At 39.9% G+C, this 21,573-nt stretch overlaps 1 protein-coding gene across 5 annotated transcripts in view; it reads left to right on the top strand.

Moving 5' to 3' along the window:
- The window catches only part of LOC143027758 (tetraspanning orphan receptor), a 35,919-nt gene extending 25,300 nt beyond the window's left edge, over positions 1-10,619 (top strand). For all 5 annotated transcript variants that reach the window (XM_076189319.1, XM_076189401.1, XM_076189489.1 and 2 more), the window contains one exon: positions 7,667-10,619. In XM_076189319.1, coding sequence (XP_076045434.1) covers positions 7,667-7,934 — 268 coding nt within the window. In that variant the 3' untranslated portion in view covers positions 7,935-10,619. The remainder of the gene's footprint in view (positions 1-7,666) is intronic.
- The last annotated feature ends 10,954 nt before the right edge of the window (positions 10,620-21,573 follow it).

Genomic DNA, 21,573 nt, shown 5'->3' with positions numbered 1-21,573 from the left:
CCTCTGCCTTCCACACCTCATTTACTAATCTTTCTTCACTCATTCTTTCCATGTATTCAAACCATTCCAATACTCTTTATCAGCCCTATCTGCCATCTCCTTTTCCACCCATGTTCTCACTTTCTCATTTCTTCTTCTATCCAACCTTGCAACCCTTAACATACTTCTCAGACCATTCATCTCAAATACATTTTTGAGACCATTATCTAATTGAATTATTTGCTTCTGCCTCAGGTAGTGGGCAGGGGATGTGTATGGTCCTTCATCCTCAAGGAGATAAGATCAAAAGGGAAAACAAATTGGGTGTAGGGTGGGTGTATGCCTTGAGTGGCCAACTCTCCCTTATAAATGTGAAATTACTTTATGCATACCAAAGAATCTTTTTCCTCATATATGGAGTTGGCTGATTCACAACACACACAAACTCATTCCCTTATACTGCCCTTCTCACTTTAGTGTATCACATGGGTGAAGGGTAATCCCTGTCCCCAGCAACACTGCCCAGGTACCAGGTACTCGGGCTAATGAAATTTAACTCAAGTAAATGCAAGGTAATGCACATAGGTAAAAATAACAGTAAATACGATTACAAGTTATTTGGAAATTCGTTAACAAAAGTGAATAGTGAAAAAGATCTCGGCGTAATTATCAGTAACGATCTCAAATCATCCAAGCAGTGTATTTCAGCCTCTGAGAAAGCAAATAAGATTCTAGGACTGATTGTGCGATCTTTTGACTTCAAAAGTCCATCACTCATTAACATGCATACATACTTAATATACCAAGGCTTTTTCCCCCTTACAAGGAAGGTAGCCAAAAAGGAAAAGGCATAAAATCATTCCCACCCATTCCATCCCTGAATACACTCCACACCCCTCCACCCTCCCTCTTATCTTAGCACCTCCTGGATGACGGGTCATCCCTGCACCTTGTCCACTGCCCTAGGTCAGAAGCAGTGTCGCAAGACACAGCACATCCACAGCAAGGCCGCTTCATTAAATCGGCGACCCCCCTCTCTGTCCCCCCCATGCATAAAGGAGAAGACGGGGAGAAATCCCTTCGGGCTGCGTCAAAAATTGCTCACACATACTACCTCACCCGCCATTCCCCCGCCCATTTCACCTCATGCATCACAACATCATCCATATACAACCATTCTTCATTCACCCCTGTCATCTGTCCTCTCCCATCCTTCCCCAAGGCCCCCTTCATCCCATCCATCCACCTCATCCTAGGACGTCCCTTCATGTTTACTCCCTCCACATCTGCCATCCATACCTCTTTTACTAGTCTTTCTTCACTCATTCTTTCCATGTGTCCAAACCATCCTAATACTCTTTCATCAACCCTATCTCCCAACCCCCTTTCCACCCCTGTCCTCCTCCTCATCTCAAACACATTCAAACTCCTCTCTTCCTCTCTTATGTTCCATGTTTCTGCCCCATACAGTGCTGTTGGCACAATCACTCCTTCATATAGTCTCCTCTTAGCATCCATTCCCAAATGTCTATTCCTCATTACACTTTTTAATCCACCAAGGCATTTACTCGCTTCTCTCAATCAACATTCTACCTCCACCTTCACTCCACCTTTTTCTGCCACATTTGCACCCAAGTATCTAAAACTATCCACTTCCTCCAGTCGCTCTCCCTTAATGCTCACTTCCAGACTACTGCCACTTTCACCCCTTGTACATCTCATCACCTTACTTTTACCCACATTTATCTTCAGCTTTCTTCTATCACACACTCCCAAACTCTGTCACCAACTTCCTCAATCCCTCCTCCGATCCTGCCACAAGCGCAGTGTCGTCCGCAAACAGCTGGCTCACCTCCCACTTTTCTCCATTTTCTTTAACCATCTCCAATCCCTGACCCACTACCCTTGCATTTACCTCTCGCACTACCCCATCCATGTATAAGTTGAACAGCCAGGGCAACATAACGCATCCTTGACGAAGTCCCACCCTTACCTCAAACCATTCACTCTCTCCATTTCTAATCCTGACACAAGCTCTACTACTCTCATAAAAACTCTTAGCTCCTGGAAGCTTTCCTCCTATCCCGTATATCCGCAAAACCTCCCACAGTGCCTTCAGTCTACCCTGTCTTAAGCCTTTTCCAGATCCATAAAGGCCCAAAAAACATCCTTCCCCTTTCCTATAGCTTTCTCACATATCTGTCTTACCACAAAAATCTGATCTACACAACCTCTACCCATCCTAAATCCACACTGTTCCTCACCAATTACTCCCTCTGTTCCTCTCCTAATCCTCTCAATCAAGATCCTCCCATAAGCCTTCCCAACTACACTTAACAAGCTAATCCCTCTGAAACTACTACATTTGCACTTGTCCCCTTTTCCCTTGTAAAGTGGAACTATACAGGCACTCCTCCAGTCCTCTGGCACTCTGCCCTCTCTCCAACAAACACTAAATAACCTCACCAGCCAGTCCACCATCACAGTACCTCCTTTTTTTAGACATTCTGCATGGCATCCATCCAGACCAGGTGCCTTACCTGCTTTCATCATCTTGATAACTGCTTTCACTTCATCCCTCCTTATTTCTCCTCCATTTTCCTCACTCATCATGGTCATTTTCTTAGCATTTCCCTCTGCAACTATCTTTCCCTCCCTATCGTCCTTCACATTTAGTAACTCCCTAAAATATTCTGTCCATCTTCCCTTACTGCCTTCTCTTCCATTATCATCTCTCCATCTGCACCTTTTACCTTTTCTTCTCTACTTGATTCGCCTCCTCTTCCTTTCTTAATTTCTTTCCAAAAGATCTTTTTATTACTTTCAAAATTTTCTGTCATACTCTTACCCCACTTCACATCTGCTCTCCTCTTTGCCTCCTTTACCTTTTGCTTTACTTCTCTTTTCTTTTCTTTGTACCTCTCGTATGACTCCCTCGTCCTATTTTGTAACCAATCTGTGAAAGCTCGCTTCTTCTCTTCTACAACCTTCTTTGTTTCCTCATCCCACCATTCACAACCCTTCCTTCTATTTCCTCCTGTCCTCCTTGTTCCACACACCATCCTTGCACACTTTGGGACTCCCTCCTTGAACCATCCCCATTCCTCCTCCACACCTAGCTCTACTCTATCCTTCACTCCCTCCCACTCCTTCAGCTTCTTCTTGTACTCCTCCTTTTCCTTTTCATTTAAAGAGTTCACTCTAAGCACCTCCCTACCTTTTGTCCCTTTCCTCTTCCTCCATCTATCCTCCACTCTCAACTTACCTTCCACCAAAAAATGATCTGATATTCCCCCACCCTCTCCCATTAGCACATGTACATCCTTAACTCTTCCTATCATAATCCTATTTACCACTACATAGTCCATTAACGCTCTATCTACCACCCTTCCCTCCACTACCCTCTTCCATGTGTACTTATGCTTGACTTTCTTCTGAAACACTGTATTTGCTATCATCAACTCTCTAGACACATCTCCACCATCAATTCTCCACTACAATTCTTTCCTGGAACTCCACATTTCCCAACCACTCCATCAATTGGATCATTTCCTACCCTAGCATTAAGGTCTCCCAGCACTATTACATTAATATTTCTCCCTAAATCCTCTATGCACTCATTTAAATCTATCCAAAAAGCCTCCCTTTCTTCTACACTCTTCTCACTACTAGGCCCATATGCACTTACTAAAACCCACATCTCCTTTCCCAGTTTCACCTTCATCCACATTATCCTTGAGGAAACCTCCTTCCACTCCACTACACATTTACCTATCTCTTCACTTACTAGTATAGCCACCCCTTCCCTCCCTTGCCCTCTCTTCACTCCTGATAACCTCCCACTTACCCTCCCAAACTTACACTCACCCTTCCCTTTCAGCTTAGTTTAACTCAAAGCTAACACATCCATCTTTCTTCTCACAAACATACTACCTATATCTTCCCTTTTACTCTCATCTGTACCACATCCACGCACATTAAAAGACCCAAACCTTAGGGTGCTGGTCGGAAAACTCCCAGACCCTCTTATGCCTTTGCTTTTTCTTTTAGGAATGTCCCCTGTGGGGCTACAAGGAGAAGGATGCCTAGTCCCAATCCCCGTCCCTTTCTTCTCGCCTCTTACGATACAAGTGGAATTACTTGATGGCAGTATTCTTTTCCCCATTTACTATCCAAGTGGAATTACTTGGTGGCAGTATTCTTTTCCACATTTGGAATATGCTGTTTTCATATGGTCACTGAATCTCATTAAAGACATTGACAGACTGGAAAAAGTACAACAACGAATCACAAAACTTATTCCAAATATCAAAAATAAATCATACGAAAATCGACTAAAACATATTAATCTGTTTTCCCTAAAAAAGCGTAGACTTGATACAGGTCTTTAAAATTCTAAAGGGAATTGACAACATCAAAAGTGACAAAATTTTCACACTGAATGAGAATCTAACAAGAAACAATGGTTTCAAACTGTCCAGAAATAGATTCAATTTGGAAGTGGGTAGAAACAACTTCGCCAACCGTATAGTTAATGAATGGAATAAACTTCCTGCAGAGGCAGTGCAATGTAGTTCAGTTCAAAGCTTTAAGATTCATTTAGATATACACCTAAGCAAGATGCTGTAATGATTGTCATTTATTTTATATTATTTGTTTTTGTTTTGTTATCATTTGTCTGTTTGATTCTAATTGATTATTAGTTATATGTAAATTTATTATTATTTACTATTTATCTGTTTGTTTATTATTTAACTATACCTATGCACTTATTTATGTATTTTATTTGTTATTTACATTATTATAGAGTTTAATATAATAATAATGTAAATAACAAATAGAATACATAAATAAATGCAGGGCAGTGGACAAGGTGCAGGGATGACCCATCATCCGGGAGGTGCTATGATGAGAGGGAGGGTGGAGGGGTGTGGAGTGTATTCAGGGATGGAATGGGTGGGAATGATTTTATGCCTTTTCCTTTTTGGCTACCTCCCTTGTAAGGGGGAAAAAGCCTTGGTATATGTATGTATGTACATTATTATAGTTTTTATTTATTCATTTATTATTTGATTTTTTTTTGCATCCGACGTAGATATGGACCAAAAGGTCTCCTGTCTGTATGCTCTGCCTTTGTAATCCTTTGTAAATTTTCCATTCCATCTTAATGAGTGCCTGCTCCTGCCTTCAGTAGAAGTGACAAAGAAATCTACACACATATTCTTCCAGGTAGTCTGTTATGTGTATGTAAAGTATGTGTGTTATCTTACATATACTAAAGGCTTTTTCCCCCTTACAAGAGAGGTAGCCAAAAAACAAAGACATAAAAACCATTCCTACCCATTCCATCCCCAATACACTCCACTCCCCTCCACCCTCCCTCTTATATTGGCAATACCTGGGTGAAGGGTCATCCTTGTATCTTGTCCACTGCCCTGGGTCAGAAGCAGTGTCGCAAGACACAGCACATCCACAGCAAGGCCGCTTCATTAAATTAGTGACCCCCTCTCCATCCCCTCATGCAGAAAAGGAGAAGACAGGGAGAAATCCCTTTGGGATGCATAAAATTTTGCTCACACATACTACCTCACCCCCCATCCCCCCTCCCATTCCACCTCATGCATCACAAAATCATCCATATACAACCATTTTCCATTCACCCCTGTCTTCTGTCCTCTCCCATCCTTCCTCAAGAGACATTCCCCTCTTCCCCAAAGCCCCTTTCACCCCATCCATCTATCTCATCCTAGATTGCCCCCTCATGTTCACTCCCTCCACATCTGCCTTCCATACCTCTTTTACTAGTCTTCACTCATTCTTTCCATGTGTCCAAACCATCCTAATACTCTTTCATCCACCCTATCTCCCAACTCCCTTACCACCCCCGTTCTCCTCCTCACCTCCTCATTTCTCACTCTATCTAGCCTAGTAACCCCCATCATACTTCTCAGACACCTCATCTCAAACACATTCAAACTCCTTCTCTCTTCCTCTCATATGTTCCATGTTTCTGCCCCATACAGTGCCGTTGGCACAATCACTCCTTCATAATCTCCTCTTAGCATCCAATCCCAAATGTCTATTTATCATTACACTTTTTAATCCACCAAGGCTTTACTCGCTTCTCTCAATCTCCATTCTATTTCCACCTCCACTCCACCCTTTCCTGCCATATTCACACCCAAGTATCTAAAACTGTCCACTTCCTCCAGTCGCTCTCCCTTAATGCTCACTCCAGTCTGCTGCCTCTTTCACCCCTTGTACATCTCATCACCTTACATTTACCCACATTTATCTTCAACTTCCTTTCACACACTCTCCCAAACTCTGTCACTAACTTCCTCAATCCCTCCTCTGATCCTGCTACAAGCGCAGTGTTGTCCGCAAACAACAGCTGGCTCACCTCCCACTTTTCTCCATTTTCTTTAACCATCTCCAATCCCTGACCCACCACCCTTGCATTTACCTCTCGCACCATCCCATCCATGTATAAGTTGAACAGCCAGGGTGACATAACACATCCCTGACAAAGTTCTACCTTTACCTCGAACCACTCACTCTCTACATTTCTAATCCTGACAGATTATCTACTACTCTCGTAAAAACTCCTGACAGCTCCTAAAAGCTTTCCTCCTATCCCATATATCTGCAAAACCTCCCACAGTGCCTTCCTATCTACCCTGTCATAAGCCTTTTCCAAATCCATAAAAGCCCAAAAAACATCCTTACCTTTTCCTATAGCTTTCTCACATATCTGTCTTACCACAAAAATCTGATCTACGCAACCTCTACCTGTCCTAAATCCACACTGTTCCTCACCAATTACTCCCTCTGTTCCTCTCCTAATTCTCTCAATCAAGCTCATCCCATAAGCCATCCCAACTACACTCAGCAAGCTAGTTCCTCTGAAACTATTACACTCACACTTGTCCCCTTTTCCCTTGTAGAGTGGAACTATATACTCACTCCTCCAGTCCCCTGGCACTCTACCCTCTCTCCAACAAACATTAAATAACCTCACCAACCAGTCCACCATCATTGTACCCTTTTTTTTTTTTTTTTTTCTGCAACTACCTTTCCCTCCCTATCGTCCTTCACATTTAGCAACTCCCTAAAATACTCTGCCCATCTTCCTCTTACTGCCTTCTCTTCCATTATCATCTCACCATGTGCACCTTTTACCTTTTCTTCTCTACTTGATTTGCCTCCTTTTCCTCTTTTAACTTCTTTCCAAAACATCTTTTTATTACTTTCAATATTTTCTGTCATACTCTTCTCCCATTTCACATCTCCTCTCCTCTTTGCCTCCTTTACCTTGTGGTTTACTTCTCTTTTCTTTTCTTTGTACCTCTCATATAACTCCCTCATCCTATTTTGTAACCAGTCTGTGAAAGCTCGCTTCTTCTCTTCTACAACCTTCTTTGTTTCCTCATCCCTCCACTCACTGCCCTTCCTTCTATTTCCTCCCATCCTTCTTGTTCCACACACCATCTTTGCACACTTTGAGAATCCTTTCTTGAACCATCCCCATTCCTCCACCACTCCTAGCTCTACTCTATCCTTCACTCCCTCCCACTCCTCTCTCAGCTTCTTCTTGTACTCCTTCTCCTTTTCCTTTTCATTTAAAGAGTTCACTCTAAGCACCTCCCTACCTTTTATCTTATTGTTTTTTAATTTTCATTCACAGGAAGAAGCTCTCTGGTCTTTTCCCAGAACCACCACCTTCATACGATATGGCCATGGCAGCCTATTATGCTCAGGCGGGAGCCACCCTTACAGATTCCTCCACTCTTGGGGCATGTGGTGGCATTGCCTTTGCCACCACCTCTTCAGCTCAGGAGGGCCAGATGGACAACCCTCGCCACACTCTTGCTCCCCCCAGGCAACAGCCACAGCAACTTCAGGTGGGGGACTGCAACACCACCTCAGTTCCTGCTGCTAGACTGCACAACTAAGGGCTTTGTGCAGGTGGAGATGTAAGAGTGAAAAGTTGTCAGCCTGAAGGTTGAGCAGAAAGTCATCTATGTGAGGTAGGATGGAAAGATAGTGCTTGCCCAGCTTTGGAGAAAGCTTGGTATTAGGTGACAAAGAATTCTCTTGTGTTGTATCAAGCTAAGGCAGACCACCCATCTTCCAAAGAAGAGAAAAAATACATGACATGATGATGTCCCAGCAATAAGGTTTCTTTTGTATCTTATTTACAACATATTCATATTTCAAGTGGCAAAGCCAGAAGGCAAGTCGTGGGAACATGTAGCATATCACAAATAAGGGTCATGACTCTGCCAATATTTCAGAATAACAGCACATAGCTTGGACACATAAAGGCTGTATTGGGATGATTTCAGTGGATAGAGGAGACTGGCAGGCTGTTGGTTCAGTTCCATCTTCTGCATTGCAAAGGAGAGTATTGATTTAGACAGTAATATATATATAAAGAGGATGTTTTTCTTCTGTCTCTTTCCGTATAGTTCAAATGCTTTATTATAGTTTCGCAAAGATGTAAGGAATATGAACCTGAGGGATGTTTATGCACTAGCCCATGGAATTACATGGTCCCTAGTAGAACTGATATTGCAGGAGGGCTTTATACAGTATACAGGTTCCCACACCATTTATGCAGATGTGAAGATTACATATATTCAGTAGAAACATGAATATTACTTGTATTCACTAAGAAGAGGGTGAACAGCTCCTGGACAAAATTATTCAAGTATATATCTTTTATCTTCATCTGTTGTTCTGGAGCTGTTCACGTACAGTTGCCAGGTGACAGGCAACAACATAGGACTTATGACAACTATTTTTGGTCTCTGAGCTTAGGGAAAGCAAGATGACTGAGGGTTAGTTTGAGCCCTCTTGTGTACTGGTGCATCTTCTAAGTTTCTGTATGTAATACAACACCTTGTATTTTATTTTATTTTTTCTTTCTTTTCTCTTCTTCCAGTCTGTATCCTTATTTCTTGTCTCATTTCCTTTTCTCTCCTCCTCCTCCTCCTACACTGGGGGTGGGAAAAATCTGTAGAATTGAAGGACCATGAAATTGAGTGTGATACCTAAAGTTTTCTTACAAGTTGCACAAACAGTGTAACCAGTGTAAGGCTATCCAGTAGGATGATGGCATTGATGAAATTTGCAGGAGAAAGATGCAAGGACCTTCCAATTCATGGAGGACCTGACTCCCCATTTTCCTCCTGGCTTTGTTGCAGTGTGTTCATCATCTCCCTTCCTTCCATTTTTTTTTTTTTTTTTTTTTTTTTTTTTACTTTGATTTTTGATCAAGTCATTCTTTAAAAAGCAGTATTTTTTAACATAATCTAAAAAATAGGGAGTGGTTATTATTTGTAATGCATGGTTAAGAGTGACATTGAAGAGGTTTTGGGGCAGATAGGTAGTAATAATGTGGGTGGTGTGACAGTCAAACTTTTGTAGCTTTACTGTTGCAGTTTTGTTGTAAGGAAAAAACATTGATCATGGAATCATTTATATGTATTCTTTTACTTGATACTGTGGGATTTTGTGGACAGAGTGGTTTTCCTTGGGACTTCAAGGTTTGTTTCATATTTATAGGTGAAGTTCATGGAGATATAAAATGGGTGGGGATAACAATAATTTTTCATTTCAATGGCTGTAAAGATGTGAGATGGATTTTGCCTTTGTTTTTATTTTATTATATTTTTATTATTATTTCTTTCCCTAGATTTAGGGCTTCTTTGCCATTCTTTTGGCCAACTCACATTGGCGCCTTCACTGCAGAGAAGTAGAATAAAAGAAAGACCAACTTGAGCATACGTGTTTTGTTACTTTACCTGTATGTGTGTTAGTTATCAAGCTGACATAAATGTGCTAAAGGCCCTCTCCCCCTGGTATGAGGATAGCGGAGTTGAAGCCATATGAAAAAAAAATAATAATAATAATGGATAAATAAAAAAATAAATAAATAACTCCCATCTCAGCACCACTTGCATCATGACATGGGTCAAGCATATACTGTAACTGATATTTTGTGCAGATAAGAGCACATGTATGAAATACTAAAGGATGTAACATTGTAGTTATAGTAGCACTTGGTAACTGATTCACACACAGGAAATGTAACAAAATGCTATTAGAATCTGAGGTTGGTCAAATTCTGTTCTAAGGCTCTGCTTCGCTGTAGACATTTGTTTATCATAGGTGGGAAGTGTGAGGAGGACACTGGGGTGATCTTCTTTCATCCACGTATGGACTTGACAGGAGCTTCTTTTGTTGGACTTGTGGAAACACTGATATTAGTATTTTGATTAGTTTTTGCATTGGGGGATGAAGATTTTCTTGCTTTCTCATTTATATTTTTTATGCCATCTCTCGTAGATACAAATATGAACCTGCCACAGTCTGATTTATGCTTCATGTATCCATCCCATTTTCTGCTTCAATTCATGATTTCTCATAAACTAGCATTTGCTGTGTGATATAGCAGGTTTTACTTATTTGTGTATTACAAATGATAGGGAGTTTGCAAGTATTTACCCTTTTAAGATACATAATTGAAAAATACAATTGGAATGAAATACTTGTGTACTAAACAGCCAAAAAGGATATATAAATATATATATATAAAGTTGTATTTTGATTCAATATTAAACTATGCCTACAGTTATGTAAGTTTTATTGGCCCAGTTGAATGGTGATGCTATTTTTTCTCAGTGACATACACATAGACCATGATTCCACTTACAAAAGGGATGGCCAAGTCAGTCGGAATTCAACATACTTTTAGCCCAAATATAGTCTTGTTTCTCTGAATGGGAAAATTGTCTGTGGCATCACGTATTTTTGTATTTTTTATTTTATATGTAAGTGTACATATGTATTTGTGTGTGTGTGTGTGTGTATATGTATGATATATATATAAATTTTTATTATAATTATCATTGTTATTATTATTAAGTGGAAAGGGCCTTTGATCAGTGTGGAAAAAAACAAGTGAATATTGACTACATCTTCCAAGGAGTATTGACGTTTGGTGAAGAGTTGGCTCCCCCAACCTGCCAGACTGCCTGGATCAAATGCTCATTGGAGCACTAAAGTCACAAGAGTTGGATGATACAAGCGAAAATGTTTACATGGGGCTTCTATGGACTTGGAATAGGAAGAAATGTTGAGTCGTAGATGTATGGAGTAAAGCTAGTGAGGGTCATGATGGAATATTAATCACCTGATTACCATCATGCTACTCTACTTTCGTGTCACTCATCGATATTCGGATAGAAGCTGAAATGAACTATTGACAATAACGCCTTCATATCCTTCGTTAGTGAAAGGGTACCTTATAAACACGTCGTGCAGCGCATTGCATCAGGCAGGCAAATGGAGTGCTATACAAATACCAGTTCTCGTTTTAAGAAATTTAAATTTAAAGAAATTCAATATTTGGGAGGAAGACGCCTTTACAAATAATAGAAAGTGCTTCTGGTATTCTTTTTTAGGAATGACCCCTTTTGGGGCTACAGGTAGAAGGACTCCTAATCCCATCCCCCATCCCTTTTTTGTTGCCTTTTACGACTCAAGTGGAAATACTTGGTGGCAGTATTCTTTTGGCCCCACCACAGGGTAGGTAGGCAAAAAAAGGAAATGAATATTCAGAGAAATGGTACAGGACAGTAACAAGGGGTTGGGGGAAAGCATAATGGAGGGACAGTCATAGTATGAAAGTGTCATCATTTCTCAATGAACAGAGTTTTCCTCTATCACAGACAAAATGATGTGTGGCTCTGGTCCGTAGGGGCGCCCCATATAGACCCTAAAGTATCAACTGCATGCTACTTTGCCACAGTAACATGCAGCCGATACCCCAGACGGGGTATTGGCTGGATTAAAAAGTGTAATGAGAAATAGACATCTGGGAATGGATGCTAAGAGGAGGTTATATGAAGGAGTGATTGTGCCAATAGCAATGTACAGGGCAGAAACATGGAATATGAGAGAGGAAGAGAGAAGGAGTTTGAGGTGAAATGTCTTAGAAGTATGATAGGGGTTATTAGGCTAGATAGAGTGATAAATGAGGAGGTGAGGAGGAGAACAGGGGTGGAAAGGGAGCTGGGAGATAGGGTTGAAAGAGTATTAGGATGGTTTGGACACATGGAAAGAATGAGTGAAGAAAGATTAGTAAAAGAAGTGAACATGAGGGGGCGTCCTAGGATGAGATGGATGGATGGGGTGAAAGGGGCTTTACAAAAGAGAGGAAGGACGGGAGAGGACAGAAGATAGGGGTGAATGGAGAAGGATTGTGTATGGATGAAGCTGTGATGCATGAGGGGGAGTGGGTGGGGGATGGGGGGTGAGGAAGTATGTATGAGAAAATTTTTTGACACATCCCGAAGGGATTTCTCCCCGTCTTCTCCTTTCCTGCATGAGGGGTCGGAGAGGTGGGGTCGCCGAATTTATGAAGCGGCCTTGCTGTGTCTTGCAACACTGCTTCTGACCCAGGGCAGTGGACAGGATGCAGGGATGACCCGTCATCCAGGAGGTGCCAAGATAGGAGGGAGGGTGGAGGGGAGTGGAATATATGGGAAATGAAATGGGTGGGAGTGATTTCTATGCCTTCTTTTTGGCTACCCCCCGTGTAAGGGGGGAAAAAGCCTTTGGTATATGTATGTATGCTTCTGGTATTCAGAAATTTATATTTTTCGGAACATTCGATCCGATTATATAACATTGTCGAATCCCAACAAAGAAAACGAAGCTGTACCCGCCTTCGGTAGGGTAGCGCAATTTTCCAAATCGCTATTAAACACCAATTCCATTCACTACTGGAAGTAGAATGTGGGTCAAATGAAATATAATTTTTCAAAATTCCATTTGGTTTCGTAGGTTAAACATAGGTTACTTTAGTAAAAAAAAGTTTATGAAGTACAATGTAACCGCCAGGATTGCACTTTCGGAAGTACAACACTGCTTCATCCTCTTATTCATTGTTAATTTCCATTGGTGTTACGGGTAAAAATTCAAGTAGAAGGAAGAATATTGACACAGGTGTGCCAATTCAATTACCTCGGAAGCATGTTAACTTGGGATAGGAAAAACGACGAAGAGAGAAAGAGGATAGCCATAACGAAAAATAATTTCAACAAAATTAAACGGTAACTAACAATAAAATTAAAATGAGAATAAGGAAAGTACTTGTAAAACGTTACACTCGGTCAGTATTATTATATGGATGTGAAACTTGGACATTAGTAAACAAATGCAGGACAGGATAAAAACAGTAGAAATGTGGTTCTGGAGAAGGATGCTGAAAATTTTATGGACAGAATTTAAAACAAAGAAATACTGCAGTAAATAGGAACACGGGGAAATAATAACAACCAGGAAAAGACAGTTACACTTTGTAGGACACGTCACGAGAAAACAGCAATTAGAATATACGTGCCCTAATGGGAAAAATAGAAGGAAAGTGGGCAAGAGGAAGACCACGCAGAATATATGAAGACTGGTTAAGGACATCTGTAGAAGAAATAGCAAATGCCATCTAAAGAAGAGCCATGTGCAGACAGGAATGGAGCTCCATGGTGGCCAACGTCCAAGTCGACACGGCAGCCCGTAATGTGTGTGTGTATGAATATATATATATATATATATATATATATATATATATATATATATATATATATATATATATATATATATATTGTGTGTGTGTTCACCTTGGTCTTTTTTATCACATGCTGGACTCGTGATCGACAGCTATTTCCCTCCCGGAAGAGAGCTCAGAGCTCTTATGACCGATATATGGGTAATGCTGTGACCTTGCACACACACAAACACCCAACTCCCCGCCCACGAGAGTTAGAGTAACGACTCGAAGCGCAGCGATACGGATATCATTTCAGCCCTGAGCAGGATTCGAACCCGGACCGCCGTAGTGATAGTCGGGGATTCTACCAACAGCGCCACCGAGTTTGTGTATGTAAGAGTGAATATATATATATATATATATTTATATAATGTATATTATATATATATATATAATGTATATTATATATATATATATATATATATATGTATATATATATATATATAATATATATATATATATATATATATATATATCTGCTGAAAACGAAGGTAACCAAGTTAGTAATTAATTTTTTCTTGCAGGGGTAGAGGGAATGAATAAAATTTCCAAGACTTGAAAATATGATTCATTCCCTCTCCCCCTACAAGAAATCTAGGTTACTTTTCGAAAGCTTGAGAGCTCACGAAAAGTTAATTACTAACTCATTTGGCGTCGTTTTTAGCAGTATATGCCTTAGAAAGAATATCTTGCCACTTTTCACCAATATATATATATATATATATATATATATATATATATGTGTGTGTGTGTGTGTATAGTTTTTCATCAACCACAATACATTTTAATTCTTAGCCATCAACATCGAGAGACTCGCGGAGGCCAGCATGCAGAAATTAAAATGTGTGGCCAACGACTCGAACCAGGGCTAGCACGTGACAAGTGTTAGTGACTTAACCGATTTTGCCATCAAGAGACATATAACATCAGAGCAACTTTTCTTATACATTTGTATGCTCGAGTTATATACACATACACGAAATCTTGTGTTCAATCCATCTCCACTATGAGAGTATAGTTGGTAAGTATACGAACGCGGGAAAGTATTTGCACAACACTGAATAGGTCCCAGTGAACATATATACATTTTTATCAACCACAATACACATCGTGCGCGCGCTTTTTTTTTTTTTTTTTTTTTTTTTTTTTTTTTGTGACTATTTGTCATCTGACAATTTTAGAATGTCATTATTAATACTCACCAGGATAAAGCGTTTGCAATTAACCCCATTGGTACGGTGGTGTTCTTTACAGATTTCATTCAGGTTGATGCCGATCAATTTTATTTATCTGAGGCTACATTGCCATATTGAAGGGTGAATTGCATTTTTTTAATGCTTACATGCCAGACTCTACTTGAATTTTACATCAGTTGCAGTGTTCGTTTGACTAGGAGAGACTTCGACTGCGATCTTTTCCAGGTAGGATGTTTCAATAATGTTCAATTCATTAATGTCGAGAACGTCATTCTGGTAAAGTGCTTAGTATGCTACAAAAAAAAAAAAAAAAAAAAAAAACGTAACCTAGGTCTCCCAGCATGGCGCAAGCATGGCTGACGTGAAATATAATCCGGATTAGACTGCTCGTGATGCGCACAAGGATTCAAATCACTCTGAACACACATGCCTCGAGTATATACGCATTATCACAAGGAATAAAGGCTAAACACGGATGGGAAGAATGCAAATGTCGGATTCGAATGCGGAGTTTTATTATGCTAACCAAAGGAATTGAGCTGAAGAGCTAACGTTGATATATTTTTAGCTTCAACCGAAGACGTCACCTGTGCCCAGTTTGCTCGGACTGCCAGAGCAAGTATCAGTTGTCGAACACTGTTGAATTTGAAGCCGTTTGAATCAAATGGCTGTGAAGTGATATATGAATTGCAATATTTAACAATTTCAGCTGTTGCGTATAACAGATGCCTCACCCCCGAGGACCACAATGAGAATAAGTATCAAATGCAATTTTGTACGTTGTACTTTTATATATATATATATATATATATATATATATATATATATATATATATATATATATATATATATATATATATATGTGTGTGTGTGTGTGTGTGTACGATTGCAAGACAAAAACAGACATGCTATTATCAACACATTTGATATATATATATATATATATATATATATATATATATATATATATATATATATATATATATATATATATATATATATATATATATATATATATATATATATATATATATATATAAACCATGTAGGGTATGAAGATAGGTGAACAAAGTACTAAGATAGGAATATAGCCCGATAAAGAAGGATGTTTTATGTGGGAGGGCGGAAAATAAATACCAAGACTGACGATTGAATTTTGAACGGACTCGGAGCGTGACCACAGAGCATTACGGCAACTTTATCCCCCTGCCCGCACCCACACAAGTACCGATGACGTGGACCTAGAGGGAGACCTGGCATCTGCCAGTGTCAGGTGTAAATACAGACCAATATATAGCAAATTTTTTAAACAGATGTACTTCATTTTTTTAATGTACAACACAATCTGTGTCTACAAATTTTACCATTACTGCCCAAAAGTCCCCATTGTTACAAACTTATAGCCACAATAATACATATACCAAAGGCTTTTTTTTTTAATCATAGAAGATAGATCTTGGCTGAGTAAAATGTGTGGCAATAAATAAATGGATAAATGAATAGATAGATAGATAAGTATATGAATAAACAAAAAATGTGACAAATGAAAATACAATAGTCTCAGAAAGTTACCACGTAGTTGAATGAATTCGCGGACAATCTAAAAAAAATACCAATCGGGATAAAATAAATCGAGATAAGTACGTATAAGCGCACTACCAACAATGCTTTCAATATTCGTAACTGTTTATAATATCAATCTATTATTCACGTATTTTTCATGCAATATACCATAAAAAGTATGGTAATTCTATTCCACTGTAGAAAGGAGACAAAGAACAGGACAACATTCTTCACTGTCAGTGTACATCCGCATGTTTACAAGAGGTAATTCACCGTCGCGAGTCGTACGGATGTCATGCATCACAAAGATCCTTGGCAAATGGGGATATACTAGGGATTTCTGCTGCGAAGGAGTGAAAATGTGAATTCATATCACTCAGTTCGTTTAAACCTGATGAAGATTTTTCATAAATTGTGATGATCGTAATTCTTCAATCTTGTTCATTTTTCATAATTTTCCTATTTTCTTTTACATATTCCGCTAATAGACTAAGATTTACACATCTCTGTTGCTCCATGAGGAGAAATAAGGAAGGATGAAATGAAGGGAGTTGTTAAGATGATGAGAGGAGGTAAGGCACCTGGTCTGGATGGATGCCATGCAGAATGTCTAAAAAAAGGAGGAACAGTGATGGTGGACTGGCTGGTGAGGTTATTTAATGTTTGCTGGAGAGAGGGTAGAGTGCCAGATAACTGGAAGAATGCCTGTATAGTTTCATTCTACAAGGGAAAAGGGGACAAGTGTGAGTGTAGTAGTTTCAGAGGGATTAGCTTGTTAAGTGTAGTTGGGAAGGCTTATGGGAGGATCCTGATTGAGAGGATTAGGAGAGGAACAGAGGGAGTAATTGGTGAGGAACAGTGTGGATTTAGGACAGGTAGAGGTTGTGTACATCAGATTTTTGTGGTAAGACAGATATGTGAGAAAGCTATAGGAAAAGGTAAGGATGTTTTTTTTTTTTTTGGGGGGGGGGCTTTTATGGATCTGTAAAAGGCTTATGATAGGGTGGACAGAAAGGCAATGTGGGAGGTTATGCAGATAGGAGGAAAGCTTTTAGGAGCTGCCAGGAGTTTTTATGAGAGTAGTAGAGCATGTGTTAGGATTAGAAATGGAGAGAGTGAGTGGTTCGAGGTAAAAATGAGACTTAGTCAGGGATGTGTTATGTTGGCCTGGCTGTTCAGCTTATACATGGATGGGGTGGTGCGAGAGGTAGGTGCAAGGGTAGTGGGTCAGGGGATTGGAGATGACCAAAGAAAATGGAGAAAAGTGGGAGGTGAGCCAGCTGTTGTTTGCGGATGACACTGCGCTTGTAGCAGGATCAGAGGAGGGATTGAGGAAGTTGGTGACAGAGTTTTGGAGAGTGTGTGAAAGAAGGAAGATAAATGTGGGTAAAAGTAAAGTGATGAGATGTACAAGGGGAGAAAGTAGCAGCAGACTGGAAGTGAGCATTATGGGAGAGAGACTGGAGAAAGTGGATAGTTTTAGATACTTGGGTGCGAATGTGGCAGGAAAGGGTAGAGCGGAGGTGGAGGTAGAATGTAGAATGGGAGAGGCGAGTAAATGCCTTGGTGGATTAAAAAGTGTAATGAGGAATAGACATTTAGGAATAGATGCTAAGAGGAGATTATATGAAGGAGTGATTGTGCCAACAGAACTGTATGGGGCAGAAACATGGAACATAAGAGAGGAAGAGAGAAGGAGTTTGAAGGTATTTGAGATGAGGTGTCTGAGAAGTATGATGGGGGTTACTAGGCTGAATAGAGTGAGAAATGAGGAGGTGAGTAGGAGAACATGGGCGGTAAGGGAGCTGGGAGATAAGGTGGATGAAAGAGTATTGGGATGGTTTGGACACATGGAAAGAATGAGTGAAGAAAGACTAGTGAGAGAGGTATGGAAGGCAAATGTGGAGGGAGTGAACATGAGGGGGCGACCTAAGATGAGATGGATGGATGGGTGTGAAAGGGGCTTTTGGGGAAGGACGGGAGAGGACAGAAGACAGGGATGAATGGAAAATGGTTGTATATGGATGATGTTGGAATGGGTGAGGGGATAGGGGGTGAGGTAGTATGTGTGAGCAAATTTTGACGCAGCCCGAAGGGATTTCTCCCCGTCTTCTCCTTTATGCATTGGGGGGACGGAGAGGGGGGGTCGCCGATTTAATGAAGCGGCCTTGCTGTGGATGTGCTGTGTCTTGCGACACTGCTTCTGACCCAGGGCAGTGGACAAGATACAGGGATGACCCGTCATCCAGGAGGTGCCAAGATAAGAGGGAGGGTAGAGGGTGGAGGGGAGTGGAGTGTATTGGGGATGGAATGGGTAAGAATGGTTTTTATGCCTTTGTTTATTGGCTATCTCCCAATTATTATCTATCGGTGTTTAATAATGAGAGGTTAGATAAAGTACCTGACTGCGATCCGATTTTCAGAGGGGATGAAGAAAGTAGTCTATCTAATATCAGCATTAGTAAAGTAGAAGTAGTCAAGCAGATTGAAAGACTTAAAGCTACAAGATCTCCGGGTCCAGACGAAATTTTTCCGAGAATGATAAAGGAATGTAAATTTGAAATCTGCGACCAGTTAAATGAAATATTTAATAAATCAGTTGACACTGGTTTTGTGCCTACTGCTTGGAGGCAAGCAAACGTTGTTCCTGTTTTCAAGAAGGGAGATAGATCGTCTATATGCAACTACTAGCCAATCAGTTTGACATCGGTTATAGGAAAATGCTTGAATCAGTAATAGTAAATAGACTCAGAGAACACATCGAAAGACATAATCTAATTCGTGATTCACAGCATGGTTTCTTCAAGGGTAAGTCATGTGTGACTAATCTTCTATCCTTTTACACTAAAGTATTTAAGGTGTCAGATAACAATGATAATTGCGATATTATTTACCTTGACTTTAGCAAAGCGTTCGATAAGGTGCCACACCAGAGACTACTAAATAAAATCAAAGCCCATGGCGTAAGAGGAAAAGTGTTAGAATGGATTAGAGCTTGGATTAGTAACAGAAAACAGCGGGCCACCATAAATGGAGTAAAATCTAGGTGGGGCAATATTACTAGTGGGGTCCCCCAGGGCTCGGTTTTGGGTTCCTTGTTGTTCATTATATACATAAACGACTTAGGCGACGGGATAAATAGTGATGTTAGTAAGTTTGCGGACGACACTAAAATAGGACGCCTAATTAGGTCAGGAGACGACGCAGAGATTCTGCAGGATGATCTTAACAAATTGTTCACATGGTCGGTGAAATGGCAAATGAACTTCAATATCTCTAAGTGTAGCGTGTTAAACGTAGGTCTACACAACCCCGAAAATAGATACAGCTTAGATAACACGCTTTTAGAGAAAACTGAGTGTGAGAGAGACTTGGGAATTCTAGTGAGTCCGGACCTTAAAACCAGGAAAGCTAACAGAGCACTAGGTTTCATTGCTAGGACGGTAACGAATAGAAATGCAGAGGTAATTATTAAACTCTATATAGCGATAGTTAGACTCATCCTTGACTATGCGGTACAGTTTTGGTCTCCGTCCTACAGAATGGACATCAATTCACTAGAATCAGTACAGAGAAGAATGACCAAAATGATACATGGACTCAGAAATTTGCCTTACGAAGAAAGGCTTAGGCACCTTAACTTACACATTCTGGAAAGACGCAGAGAGCGGGGTGATCTAATAGAGGTGTTCAAGTGGATCAAAGGCTTTGACAAGGGTGATGCAAACAAGGTCATCATATTAAAACAACAGGGCAGGACTCACAGTAATGGTTATAAACTGGACAAATTTAGATTTAAAAAGGAAATAGGCAAGAATTGGTTTACTAATAGGGTGGTCGACGAATGGAATAAACTTAGTAACCATGTAGTAAGCGCTGAAACTATCAGTTGTTTTAAGAAAAGATTAGACAACTTTATGGATGGGGATGACAGGTGGTGATGGATACGGAGCTGCCTAGTGTAGGCCTTATGGTCTCTTGCAGTCTCCTTCATTCTTATGTTCTTATGTAAGAAAAAAATAAACTTTGGTATATATACTGTATATATGTATATATATATATATATATATATATATATATATATATATATATATATGTATTATAAATATATAATATACATATATATATATATTATATACATATATATGTATATATATATATATACATATACATATACATATATATATATATAACTCAGCCATTGCCGGTCCCAATCCCGGATGAGAAAGGAAGAGGGTTGCTACGACAGGCCTAGCTAGCCGGTAGTGTAAAAAGTCTTCTGCTCGTGAAACTCCACGACCAGCCTCGGAATCCAGACGGCTCTTTGGTAAACGAAATCGGAAACGTAAAGGAAATTCGCATAAGACACTCCACAAAGTAAGACTTGCAACGATTAACATCGCAACATATAGAGACAAAGAAGAAGAAATCTTGGAGATGATGAATAGAAAGACATTATAGACATTATAGGAATGGCAGAGACAAGACATTGGGGAAAAGATGAAGGAAGAGACCTCGGAGGGGGATATACCTTAATGTACTGTGGATCAGAAGAGAGAGGGAGAAGGCACGGGGTAGCTATGATAGTGGGACCAAGACTGACACAGTATATTCAAGAGGTGAAATTGATCAATGAAAGACTAATGAAGTGTACAATACGAATAAAAGGAAGAAAGTACAATATATATCAAGTGTATGCACCACAACAGGAATGTCCTGAAGAAGAAGAAGAAATTTTCCTAGATCTTTTAGAGGAAGAATGTGAGATTCTAGATGGCGATATAGGACTTTTGATTGGTGATTTTAATGCTAGAGTAGGAAAGGAAAGAGAAGGAATAGAAAATATAATAGGGACATTTGGAGAAGAGACAAGAAACTCAGAAGGAGAAAAACTGATAGACTACTGCATGAGAAACGGTTTGAAAATAATGAACGGCTTTTACCAACATAAAGAGGAATATAAATTCGCTAGATATAGATGGAATCAAAATACAGGACAGTTTGATAAAAAATCAATCATCGATTACATAATATGTTCAGACAGAAGAATTTTCACCAATATAAAGGTAATACCAGGAGTGAGTTTATTTTCAGACCACAGGTTACTAGTGGCTGATCTTAAGATCGGTAAGGTAAAACCACGGCAATGTAGAAAAAGGACTAGTAATTAAAACAAAACGTTTACAAGAGGAAGATAAAAAGAATGCTTATAAAACT

Source organism: Oratosquilla oratoria, chromosome 1, assembly GCF_046742065.1.
Source record: "Oratosquilla oratoria isolate Oo_2021 chromosome 1, ASM4674206v1, whole genome shotgun sequence".
Taxonomy (NCBI): Eukaryota; Metazoa; Arthropoda; class Malacostraca; order Stomatopoda; family Squillidae; genus Oratosquilla; species Oratosquilla oratoria.
This window is presented reverse-complemented; position numbering and strand designations above follow the sequence as displayed.